The following is a 13,126-nucleotide window of genomic DNA, read 5'->3' as shown; positions in this document are numbered from 1 at the left end:
GAGAAGTCCTCAATCCCAAGGTTGGTTGTGTTGATCAGATTTATGGCTATCTTGGAAATCTTATGTATCTCACCCACCAGCATCGTGGCACCGACCGCCAGCTTGATGTGATGGATTATCTGTGGGAGGAGTTTTGGACTTGCATCATATCTCGCAAGTCTCCGATCTTTGCACCTTACTTCATGTGTTTCATTTGCTCTCGCTGGGATAATGCTAGGTATGGTAATCTCCTTGATGATGTTATCACTTTGCCTCACAAATCCAAGGACCTCAAGGAAAAGAATCATCCCTCTCCTCCTGGTGCCCCCACTGATGATGATGAAGATGACTCGGATATGGAGTATATCCCCCCTGGAGCTGACAGTGGATGGTTTGCTCGTATTGAGGCCAAGCTTGCCAAGATGTTTTGTCTCAAGTCTTACATCAACATGCGTCAATACCAAGCTCACAGGGAAAGAAAGATGGAGAGAAGGAACACCAAGCTCATTATGCGCAAATTGGAAATTCCCGTTGAGAGCGGGTCAGAAGAGGTCATTACTCCTGAGGAAGAGTGGTTGTCGAAGCATGGCAATGTGACAGAATTTTAGCAGCTTGGGCTACCCGGACCTTCTCACCGATAGCGTATTGCTAGTGATGATGAAGACAGTGAGCCTGATTCCGCCGAGTCCGGAGACAACGGCGAGACAGAAGGGTCCACTGAGCATTCCAGAGATTTCCGAGCTTCCATGGGACGTTGTAGCATCGCTTCTTTTCTCCTTTTTGGTGTTTTCATGCCAAAGGGGGAGATGAAGGTCTATTAGGACTTGCACGGGATTTGCACGGGTTGAGGCACAAGCATATGTGTTTACCATTCTTTCAAAACTTGTGTCCTCCTTTTATCATTTATGCTTATGTTGAACTCTTTATCGTTTGCTTCTTGTTGTTTAAAACTCTGTTCTATGTGTGGTGGCAATACATAATAGTGTGAGACATATTATTATGGATTTCAGAATTCTATATGGTTGACATTGTCACTATGAATGGTATGATCGGTATATATCTCAACTCGACAATTGATATATATCAATTTGATGCATGGTATGATCATGAGACATATGACTTTCGGAAATAGACATGGTTGAGTATATCTTTATGGAAGGGTATGGTCACTATATCTCAACTTTTATATCTCTATGTCTCTTATCTGCCATATGTGATATGTTAGCATATTGTTGCATGTACCTTGATGGTAAGAGTTGCTTTGTACCTAATATGTGCATTTGTATTCAAACACAAATTTCCTATATCCATACATTTAGGGGGAGGTTCTCTTTTTGTTGATACTCTATTGCTAAATCCCGGTATTGTCATCAAACACAAAAAATGGGGAGATTGAAAGAACATTTCATGATCTCTAGGGTTTTGCGTGTTTGGTAACAACATTGATGATGATCTAACACTGTGCTAAGTGTGTGATAGATAAAGAAAAAGAGTCACATCTGATAAATTCGTCCCCCCCAAAAGGAAGAAAAGAAGTGGGCTGAAAATACTTATGGCGAGCACTGCCGGTGGTTGCACCCCGGCACTGCCGGTGGTTGCACCCCGACACTGCCGGCTGACCACTGTCAACCAACTGACCTAAATTCTCAGGGCCGGCACGGCCGCTGAAGTCGTCCCAACGGGCATATTTGGTGGAAGGGTATTTAAGGAACCTTCCCCTACCTTGGAAAGTTTCTCAAACCCTCAAGACTTGTTCCACCATTTCTGAGCCACCAAGAACACCAAAACCATCATATCTCCTCCCTCAACCACCTAAATTTCTTGAGCTTTGGAGAATCGAAGGAGAAGACCCCGATCTACATCTTCACCAAAGCGATTTGCATTTTCCCCTCATATGCTTGAGGGCCCCCTTGCTAGTGTTCCTCTTTGGAAACCCTAGTTGTTTGTGGTTGATTTGTTCTTGTTCTTGTTGTTGTTGTTGTTGTTGTTGTTGTTGTTGTTGTTGTTGTTGTTGTTGTGTTGTTATAGATATTGGGAGCCTCCAATTCGGTTGTGGATGTGTGCCTCAAGAACCCTGTAAATGCCCAATTTCTGCCTCGAGGAAATCCCTTAGTGGAAGTGGGCTAGGCCTTTGTGGCGTTGCTCACAGGAGACCTGAGTGAGGCCTTTGTGGCGTTGGACTGGCCTTCGTGGCGACCACACTCCTCCAAACGTAGACGTACTTCCCCTCAAAAGGAAGGAACTACGGGAATCATCTATGTGTCTCCGCGTGCTCCACTCTCGGTTACCTCTATCCTTATTAGCTCTACTATATCTTGTGTAGCAATATCTTGCTTAGTAGTTGATCTTGTCATATAGGTAAATTCACATAGTTGCATATCTAGAAAATTTACCTTTGTGTCAAGCCTAAATTGAAAAAGAACTAAAAATTGGTTAGCACCTATTCACCCCCCTCTAGGTGCGGCATACGATCCTTTCAGGTGTGGCTCGATCATGCTGACGAAGCTGGAACCCTGGGCCATGTGCATGAATGCATTGTACAGGTCAGGGTGCATGTCCGTGGGCTTGTTGTCCCTGATGGTCTATGTGACGTCCTTCACAACAACAGTCATTTTGGTGAAGGCCACCAGCTCGTCGTCGGCGAAGGCGCCTCTCTTCCTCTTGTTGGCGGTCACCTTCTCAGGCGCGTCGGCAGCCTTCTCGATCAGGTGCCCCATCGAGGTTGACCGTGTCAGACTCCTGGGTTTTAGCATCCTCGGGTGCAAGATTTGCTGCAGCCGAGCCAAGGGGCTCACTGGATCCCATGGCTTACTTGCCGGTGGCGAGGCAGAAAGATAAGATGGTATGCATCTCGTCGTAGTTGGCAATGGGCACATTCAGGAACTCCGCGTCCTTTGGGTGATCCTACGATACAAATGGATAATGATGTTAGTTCTCCTAGTGGCTGATCAAAAGAGTTAGTGAGGTGGACTGAGTTAGTGAGGTGCTCACCGTGACGTGCCCGCATTAGTGCTCACCCTCAAGGATAATGCATTTGGTACCCTCGCATCACTGAGCCCCTCTTAGATCACGGTGCCTGCTAATGGTGAGCCACCTCTGCCTCCACTTCCTCAGGTGGTTGTACACCTGAGTGGAGCACACAGAGACACCACAGTGGTCAAAAAGGCCCTTCGCCACAGCATTCAGATGGACTTCCTTGAATCCTTTGTCAATTCTCACTCCGGTCTGGATCAAGCCGTACATCTTTTCCAACGCCAAGGTGGACATGAATGGAAGCCATTTCATGGTGCCAGTCCCTTTCTGCCCGGTCTTCAAGGCCCTCTCTGCTTCCCTGCGGTTCTTGTTCTTCTTTATGATGGCCAACCTAGCCGCGACCTCTGCCGCTACCTGAGCCACCAGGTCAGACACATGCAGAGGGGTGACCGCCACCTTGGAGTCATAGGCGGGCTATGAATCGGGAACTTGCGAAGGGATCTGAGAGTCCCCAACGCAGAAAAACACCTGGCTAAAGTCATCACATAAGGATTCCTACACACATCGTAGTACATATAACGTGAATCTACTTGGAAGCAAAGACATGTGAATAGCACAAACCATACCAATAATCATCGTAAATTAGACAAGCAATTCATTGCAACTGTGAATAGCACAAACCCTTGCAATATCATGGTAGGTGAGCACATTTGGGACAAACTAGCAACCGGAAATGTCAAACCCTAGTAAGATCATGATAGCCCACCACAATCCTAACTAACCCCAGCTACAAGACCAAACCCTAGACAAGATCTGACTACTCCTAACCTAGATCTAAACATTACCGCGGTACCTTACAGTCATCACCGAAGGTGAAGATGCGCTGGACTAGGAAGTAGATGAAGCAGTCCAGATGTACTCGCCGCCGCGCCATTGCAACCGTCGCCGACCGGAGATGCGTGCACCTCTTACCTGCTTGCCGATGGGAGGAGGAGCTCGAAATTTGGGGGGAGAGTGGAGGAGGGGGTAGAAATAGGCCATGGGGCGTGGCGGGAGGTGACGAAATCCTTCCCGCCCCCTTTTCGATTTTCGCCGATGCGCCGCAGCTCCCGCCATCTCCATTCTCTTCTCCGCGCGTGCTTCGGAGATTCCCTTTGCATCAGCCGCCGCCCGTGGAGATTTGCCTGCACCGCTGGAAATTGCCGAACCGGGTATTCCTCCAGGGCTTGATCCGACGCTGCTTTGAGAAGCGGTTTGTGCAAGAACGTGGCTTGACCTAGTCAACCAAACGGGCCAAAAATTGCTAGCCCGATGCGAGCCAAGGAGCATGCAGACCACCAAAGGTGTCCTTGTTTTCTCCAAAAATTCTATGGTTGATCCACCACATGGCCGCGTTCGAAAAAAAAGGAACAGGACAGGTCCAGTTATTCAAAATTCAAGGCCGAATATGGCCTTCACTGAGCTGCAAAAGTAGCTCACGATGAACTGCTCAGCCCATCCACGCACTCAAATGTAAACGACGGCCGACGTGCCGTGCCGAGCCGAGCGGAATATACCCGTCTGCTACCTCCCCGGTGTGGTGTCCCGGGCTCTGGTCGGCCGCGGGCACCGTATCGCCCGGGGGATTGAGATCCGGTGACATGCCCATGGCATGTCACCGATGAACAGTAACTGTGACATGCACCTAGTTCTTTGCCATTGGATCCAAATTCGATGGACAGATGAATATGAATAGGACTATGCTACAGTGTACGTGCTACAGTGCATATGCTACAGTGTACGTGCTACAGTGTACCTGCTACAGGAACGGCCACAGTGATTAGCTACAGTACTTAATCTGGTCCGCTCGTTTTTGATCCAAGGACCCACAGTGCATGTCACCGTACTGTTCATCGGTGACATGCCATGGGCATGTCACCGGATCTCTCTCCTCGCCCGGGAGCATATCCCCCAACCGTTTCGCTCTCTTATCCCCGCTCCCGCCTCTCCGTCCAAACTCTCCACTCCACTCATGGCGCCTCCTCCTCCTCCTCCCCACCTCCGCCTCCTCTCCCCGCTCCTCCCGCCCCTCTGCCCCCTTCCACGCCGCCGCGCCCGGACACGCCTGCTCTCCGCTCTCCCCTCCCCGTCCCCGCCCCCCCGCTCGCAGCAACCCGTCTCCACCGCTTCCCTCGACCGCGGGCCAAGCCCCTCCCCCGAGCATCACCCGCTCGCCGCGGAGCTCGCGCGCCTCTCCGCCGCCCGGGCGCGCCTCCGCGCGGCCCGCTCCCTCGACGACAAGCTCCGCGCGCTCGACGCCGAGCCCCGCGTCGCGGCCTTCTTCGGCGACGCGTCGGGCGGCGGGGTTCTGGACAGCCTCCAGCCCCGCGAGGCCTACCTGCTCAAATGCCTCGTCGCGGCCGGCCAGGACCACGTGCTCGGCGCGGAGCTCGGCTGGGCCGGCGACGGCACCCACGCCCGCGAGCGCCACCGCAGCGGGAGCGCTCTGCGCGAGGCGCTGCACAGCCTGGCCGGGTTGGTCGGGAAGTGGAGCGGGGACGACGTGGCGCGGGGCGGGGACACGGAGCTGCTCCGGCAGCTGCTCAAGTTTCTCGGGGACATCGACGAGTTCTACGACTGCATCGGCGGCATCATAGGGTGAGCGTCGCTTCCTTGTTTGCTTGCACGCTGCACTGCCTTGAGTTGGAGACTGCGTACACGGCCAAGTAGCACATGCCGCCAAATGTGGCCGTCGCTTAATTTGAATTTATTAACTGCCAACTGGCAAGTAAGCTGATTGCCTGACAGCCATAACTTATTTCTCCTACACTGGTGTTATATACAGTAGTATTTGAAACTTCTGTTCCAACCATTTCATTTAGCTTTGCGCCTTTGACATTGGCATGCATTTGAAATATTGCTGGTTTTGCTGTGCTCTCCAGCTACCAAATCATGGCACTGGAGCTGATTTCAGCCTCCAAATCCAAGGACAGCAAGCACCGGCATACCCAAGACAAGTCTGTCCACTTCCATGTTCCCACTGGAGTTAATCTATCGGAGGATACAGAATACGCATCTCAAGCTGCTCTGTGGGGGATCGAGGTTATTCCGAATGCTGCATTAACTACGATTTATGACTTAAGAAAGTAGTATCTACAGTACATTGTTTCTGTGATCTCTGGTCCTCATTTAACTAAAATTTACGACAAAGACAGCATTGGCATTCTTTATGTGATCTCTGGTCCTCATTTAACTAAGATTTATGACAAAAGATAACTTTCACATTGTTTGTGTGATATGTCGTTCTCATTCAACTAAAATTTATGTTCACATTGTTTGTGTGATCGTGCATGCACTAAAATATGACCATTTCTAGGGTTTGCCAGAACTGGGTGAAATCTATCCGATTGGTGGTGCCGGTGATCGTCTTGGGTTAGTGGACTCAGATACCGGTGAATCCCTTCCTGCAGCATTGCTCCCTTATTGTGGGAGATCTCTACTCGAAGGCCTGATGAGAGATCTGCAGGTACTTGCGTTTTCTATATTATACTTACCTTTGAGCACTTTTTTACCAAGTACGTAATTGCTTAAACCAATCTATTTTTGTGCCATAGCTACCCCCATAATACTTTAATATGTAGCACATAACGTATTATGTGAGCATCCTTGTTTGACAGGCTAGAGAGTTTCTTCATTTCAAGATCTTTGGGAAACAATGTATAACCCCTGTGGCAATCATGACGAGCTCTGTGAAGAATAACCATCAACATATAGTTTCAATCTGTGAAAGATACGAATGGTTTGGTAGAGGACGGGAGAATTTCCGCTTGTTTGAACAGGTATATTAATTGGAACTTGTGGTAATATCTACGGAGTATTCATCAGAGTGTGCATTCTATTCTAAACAATCTTCATTTACACACTCTGCCAAGAACTTCGTAGAGTCTTAACTAGATTTCATCATGGCTTTTCTAGCCATTGGTTCCTGTAGTCAATGCTGAGGATGGTGAATGGTTAATTGGCAAATCACTTCTTCCTGTTGGTAAACCCGGTGGTCATGGCGCTATTTGGAAACTTGCTTGTGATAGAGGTGTATTCGAATGGCTTTATCGTCATGGCAGAAAAGGTGCAACTGTTCGTCAAGTCAGGTAATCTGGACTACGTATCTGTTTTTTCTCTGTTGTGTAAACGAATTATTTGAAAAGGGGGATAACTGTAGATCTCTTTCTCAATTTTCAGCAATGTTGTTGCTGCAACTGATTTGACACTGATGGCATTGGCAGGAATAGGCATGCGTCACAATAAGGTAAAGAAAGACAATATATTTTTATGTGAGATGCTCCTTTTCAATATTCACATTATTTTTTATTAATCAGATTATAATATCTATCTTGCGTCTATGGATTCTTCCATCTTTTTTTAAAATCTTTACAATGTATGACATAAGACTCCATATCATACCTCAGAAACTAGGTTTTGCATCTTGTGAGCGAAGACCAGGTGCTACTGAAGGGGTGAATGTTCTTATTGAAAAACAGAACTTGGATGGACTTTGGGCATATGGTATCACTTGCATTGAGTACACTGAATTTGAAAAATATGGCATATCAGAACCTGCAGACCATAATGGCAGGTAATACACACAATAGCTCTATCAAACATTCCCAATTGCATACCCTATCTAGACAAATAGAGGGCCAGAGTGGCCAACTGCATACCATTATTCTGTTCATGATGCTTTACTCATTCCTCCAGTTTTGTGAGTTAATATGTGTACTGTGTTGGGATATTCATCTGATTCAGAAGGATGGTGACTTTATTTACTTATGCAAGTGTAAACTATATTCTGTGGTTCTTAGCAACAAAAATTTACCTGTATCCTATGAAATATCTCCGAGAGTGACGATAAATAAAATGTGTAAAATAGATCCAGGAAAATATGAATAGCCAGGCTGTGTTACCTGTACTTTTAAAAACTATAGATGCAAATATTTACCTATTGTTATATGCATTTCCATCTAGTTACTGTCGTAGGATTGCAGTAATTTGCTGGTAACCTGGTGACTTGATCTGGTTGCATGTTGTAGTTTTAGGCTTTGTTTTCTCAGCTTCAGTTTTGATGAAGGATATGTGCCTTAGTTAATGTGGTTCAATTAGAAGCAGTTGATGTGTTTACCATTAAGATTATGTCATTTTGTTTGTCCATATTTATCGGTTGGTCAGTCATCTATGTTTTTGTTAATTTAGTTTGCAGGCTAGCTATCCGGCAAATACAAACATTATGTATGTTGATCTTCAAGCAGTAGAGGAAGTTGGATCACGCAGAAATGCTAGTTGCTTACCTGGAATGGTAATGAATCTGAAAAAGGCAATATCATATGTGGATCATCTGGGCTTTGAGTGTAGGTACATGCTTTCCAATAAATTCATTACGAACTTCTGACCTTTCATAGTTTCTGCACCTGTACTGTTTATGCAAAGTGGGGACCTGGGACAAATTAGAATATATAACCATGCCATGTTTAAATTAAGTGATTTATTATGATTAAGTATCTTATTTCTCTTCATTTTTCTCCATGACAGTGCTGCTGGTGGCAGGCTAGAGTGCACGATGCAAAATATAGCAGATAATTTTATGAACACATATAGCTACAGGTGCAGTAAAGCAATAGAAAGTATGTAAGTAGTTACATATTTGCTTCCTATGTATTCATGTCCCTATCGAACTACTTTTTTTATTTGTGCCTCGGGTCTTAGAATTCTCACACACTCATATCTAACAGGTGAGCTCGACACGTTCATTGTGTACAATGAAAGAAAAAAAGTCACTTCGTCAGCTAAAAAGAAGCTCAAACCAGAAGATAGATCACTGCACCAGGTTAATATATCATACTTCTCAATCCAATGAAACAGATTATCTTGCTACTATGTAACTACTTACATACTATGTTGATCTAGTATTAACCTGGTGGCATAGTATTGAACTTAGTGTACTATGCAATAGAAACAGATTATCTTGCTACTATGTAAAGCAATAGAATTCTAGCCTTCCATGTAACTTGATGTTTCCATATTTTATAAACTACGACGTATCACATGTGATCTTTTTTTCCTCACATTCTAAATTCGCATCTATTCAAAGTCTGCCTGGATGCCTGAAAGTACTCTTAGGACAGACTGACTGATTGTGAGTAAAACTTAGCTGTTGTCATATTTCTGTTACCGAATTTTATGTTCAGTAAATGTCAGCGTGTAGCTATGTCTAGTTCTTATTGGAAGAATAATCTACAAGGTACCCTATAATTAAGTAGGCCCATTTTCCTATTCACAAAACATAAAGCTGCTGACTGATCCAAGTTCTTTCTGGACCCACATTCTGTTCCTAATAGCATGGAAACATTAATGTAAGATGCTTCTGACACTACAACAACATCAAAGCCTATTTCCCAAGCAAGTTGACACTGCTACATTTAATTGACGTAGGTCCCAAAGCTTGTACAGTAACCTTAACAGTTGAAAATTTCCCTGACTTGTGTTTTATAATATTCACTTTGCTTATTCTACAGACACCAGAAGGTTCACTCCTCGATATTATGCGTAATGCCCATGATCTCCTTTCTAGCTCCAGCATAGAAGTTCCGAAGGTGAATGTGCATCTGTGCTCTATTTTCTGATCTTATTTTCACATGTAACATGAGTGTCATTACATGTGGTATTTTATCACTTCAGTAACACATAACCAAGTGGTACTAGCAGTGATTGGCTGAGTAAAAAAACTCTGGTTGTTTAGTGCTGGAATGCTGTTTATGCTTCCATGACAGTAGTATTTTGGGTGATATCTTGAAATCTCTGTGCTCCATTCATGTTTGGAAAATTATACTCACCACTTATCCTGAGGATTCTGAATATTAAGTGTTGACCTAGAATGCCCAGTTATATCCGTAAAGGTTGATAAGCCATATTGATCTTATTCAACTTGGAACATATTACATTCTGGAAAACAGTCCGAAGTTCGTGTATGTCATAATCGATATCTGATTTACTTCTGCTGCGACCTGTAAGGTAGACCAATGAAACCATGTAGTTACAGTCTTACATATACCTGAACTTATGGACCAGTTCCTCATCTTGAGTTAATGTTATTTTTATGGTTCCTAAAATACGCAATGCTAGTTAGTGATTTATACCCTCTACCCTCTGGAAGTAGGACCTAGCAGATTTTTTTTAGGAAATTGAAATGGGAAACTTAGAATATGGAGATACATCCGTGTACCCTATTTTAGATATATCGGTCCGAACATTTCTCTGTTGCCAGGAAAAAATAAAATAACATAGCTCTCATGAATTATGTTGCTGAGCGTTAATTACTTGATATCTTCGTGATATTAATATATTACCCTTTATCGAAAAAATGCAAATATTACATTGATATCTAACATCCGATTTACTAATAGACGTCATAATGTATTGGGTTATTTTTCATATTTGTAGGTAATGTAATTTCGGGTACTTGCGTTCTTGACTAACTTTGGAGCATCTTTTTTACTTATCAGGTGAAAGACAACAATGAATACTTGGGTTCGGAGTTACCGTTCCTCATATTTCTTCATCCTGCTTTAGGTCCATTTTGGGAGATCATAAAGCAAAAGGTATGTTACGTTAAAAGTATATGGATAACACATGAAATGCTGTGTTTGTCTCTTCACTAAGTTAGTTTCTGCACATGGTATATGTTTTGAGCTTCCACTGGCATAGCACAGTTGAGAAAAGTAAAGTTATATTCTCAGGTGTCCTTGATAGTTTAAATTGCCGAAAAAAGGTGTCCTTGATGCCCCATTTTAGTATTTTACATGTATGTGGGGATATAGGCCAACAGATTATAATCTCTTTCATGAATATTGAACAAAACGAGTACCTATCACGTGACAACACTGATGACATCTATCACGAGATAATTTTGTATCTGCATTTACCTCTGGATTTTCAGTAAAAGAAGTCATACATGAGAACACATAGTTAGCATAATACTAACCGATTGCACATGAAGTGAGAAACACTATTCTGATGCTTGGTTCTGTGACATGTTTCTTTATCTGATATATGCGTAACAAAACATTGAGCATGACAAGATGGATAGTCTGAAGTGACGGTTAAGTTTAAACTAGAACGCGAGGAAGACGAACTGTATGCAAAATTCAGAAAAGAAATGGGAAATGCAGTGTGCTTGATCTTACAAATACCGTAATTGACAAGTCGGCCCTGGTGGAATGTTCATCTACATGACTATCATGTTTCGTTGTTAGTAATTACAGTCTGAGATTCTGCTTTCTGTGTGTGAGTTTTTTTAGTTCTGGCCATTACTTTTCGTGGCCAGTTGGTTACTTACATGTCCACACATGCAGTTTGTAGGTGGGTCCATCTCTAAAGGTTCAGAATTGCAAATAGAGGTGGCAGAATTTGTATGGAAAGATGTGGAGGTAACCATCAAAACATATGATTTTGTATTTACTCCCCCCATTATATGTCAAACTAAGTTTATTTGTTTAAACTGTAGCTGGATGGAAGTCTTATTATTTTAGCTGACAACATCATGGGTTCAACCAAGAGGAACACTCATGGTGAACAAATACTGCACTATGGTGCTAGGTATACTCTTAAGCACACATTTCCTGAAGCACACAAATGTAGTACAGGGATGTAACTCTAAATGCTCTGTTTGTCTGAAGGTGTGCGAGATGCAAGCTGCAGAGTGTTAAAATTGTGAACAATGGAATCAGCTGGGATTCTCCCAGTAATGTCTATTGGAAGCATGACGTTGAAAGATCAGAATCTCTGAAGATTATTCTTCATGGAAATGCAGAATTTGAGGCAAAAGATGTTCTCTTGAAGGTGTGTAAATTAAGAAACAGCGCGAAGTTTATGTCCCACCCTTCTATTTTTCTTATTATCTGATTTCTTTGTTCTGCCAGGGTAACCATATGTTTGAAGTACCTGACGGTCACAGAATGCGCATCATTCAAGATGGATCAGGTTTGTTAGTTGCGTGTACCCTACTTTCTGGTTCAAGAACGACGTGTGAAAATCACACTACTTTTTTTTTCCTGGAGGTTCATAAGACAATAGACTACTGTGCTGAGAACCTAAATTCCGTGTGCATATTGATAGCTTATGTCATGCATCTGATATAGCTCGATTAATTCTCTTTGTTCATCAGGTTTTGCTGTTAAGTTAGATCGTATAAGCAAGGAAATGATGGACAGCGGGTCTTGGTACTGGGAGTATACGGTAGATGGTGCACATGTGAAGTTGAACATGGTAGAGCTGTAAAGGAGGTAGTACCCAACTGTAGATACTTGATTCATTGATTCCCGGCTAGGTAAATTATATTGAGGGCACGTTTGACTAATAGTTCTGGTTAGATGAACTCCAGCTTGTAGGTGCTGTTGTACAAGGGGAAAGGGCCTGCATAGACAGTTGTACAGTGGACTGCATATCCAAATTTGCTATTGAGCCTATTCTCCTGCCTAGGAATGTACATACTAATATATTTCTCAATGTTGAGGAGAATAAGCATTCTCCCAAAGTTCCCAAAGCTGCTGATAATTGAAGATCCATTTGTATCCTGAACTTTGGCCTGCAGTAGCGCAATACAATGATGCACTCATGTGAATCTCACATCTTGTGTTGTTTCTCTGATCCCATTCGTCTCCGGTGATATCCAGAATCTGCTGTGTGATGATTTTGGAGGACCACACCGTATCAGCACAGCTAGGTGGCAGTTTGACTGTTCTTTTCACTTATCCAATACACGAAATCCTGCCCTTTTTTTGCTGGTGTTCAGCTCAAGGATGGGCCTCAGGGATACAACAACTACTACTTATCTGACTGTTCTGATTTACGTTTTGAAGTTTTCATGATATATAACTGCGACCTTGTGCGCACTCTTCGTTTTCGTTTTGCATGGAGGATGATTTGATGCCTGATTTTGATGCTATGGGTCACTGACATATCATTAAACTAGCACCTGATTCTCAGATACCTAGGTAAAGCACTGATGTAATGTAATCAGGTGTGGTTCTAGATTCACTTGGGCAGATCCAGAAGGCTAGCCTCTTGTCCCTGGACACAGGGACAGAAAGCTTTTCATCTAGTATTTGATTTACTACTGATGAGTACTGAAATTTGACTCCTCTGA

The 13,126-nt window shown here is 43.8% G+C and overlaps 1 protein-coding gene across 1 annotated transcript; it reads left to right on the top strand.

Moving 5' to 3' along the window:
• The first annotated feature begins 4,938 nt into the window (after nt 1–4,938).
• On the top strand, nt 4,939–12,606 carry LOC127319946 (UTP--glucose-1-phosphate uridylyltransferase 3, chloroplastic). Its single transcript, XM_051349790.2, has 17 exons — nt 4,939–5,589; nt 5,874–6,033; nt 6,308–6,457; nt 6,609–6,770; nt 6,907–7,079; nt 7,171–7,237; nt 7,398–7,564; nt 8,179–8,337; nt 8,515–8,606; nt 8,715–8,809; nt 9,498–9,575; nt 10,485–10,580; nt 11,334–11,408; nt 11,486–11,577; nt 11,658–11,820; nt 11,901–11,961; nt 12,146–12,606. Exons 1-17 carry the CDS (start codon nt 4,964–4,966, stop codon nt 12,256–12,258), a joined length of 2,529 nt encoding a protein of 842 aa, XP_051205750.1. The 5' UTR covers nt 4,939–4,963; the 3' UTR covers nt 12,259–12,606.
• The last annotated feature ends 520 nt before the right edge of the window (nt 12,607–13,126 follow it).

The sequence above is a fragment of the Lolium perenne genome, chromosome 1 (genome assembly GCF_019359855.2).
Source record: "Lolium perenne isolate Kyuss_39 chromosome 1, Kyuss_2.0, whole genome shotgun sequence".
In the NCBI taxonomy this organism is placed as follows: Eukaryota; Viridiplantae; Streptophyta; class Magnoliopsida; order Poales; family Poaceae; genus Lolium; species Lolium perenne.
Note: the sequence above shows the minus strand (reverse complement) of the source record. Positions and strands in the feature narration are given on the sequence as shown.

Coding starts and splice junctions, on each gene's coding strand:
- LOC127319946 (XM_051349790.2), top strand. CDS start 4,964: ATGGCGCCTCCTCCTCCTCCTCCCCACCTCCGCCTCCTCTCCCCGCTC. Junction 10,581..11,333: donor GGGAGATCATAAAGCAAAAG/GTATGTTACGTT, acceptor CCACACATGCAG/TTTGTAGGTGGGTCCATCTC. Junction 11,409..11,485: donor TTGTATGGAAAGATGTGGAG/GTAACCATCAAA, acceptor TTTAAACTGTAG/CTGGATGGAAGTCTTATTAT.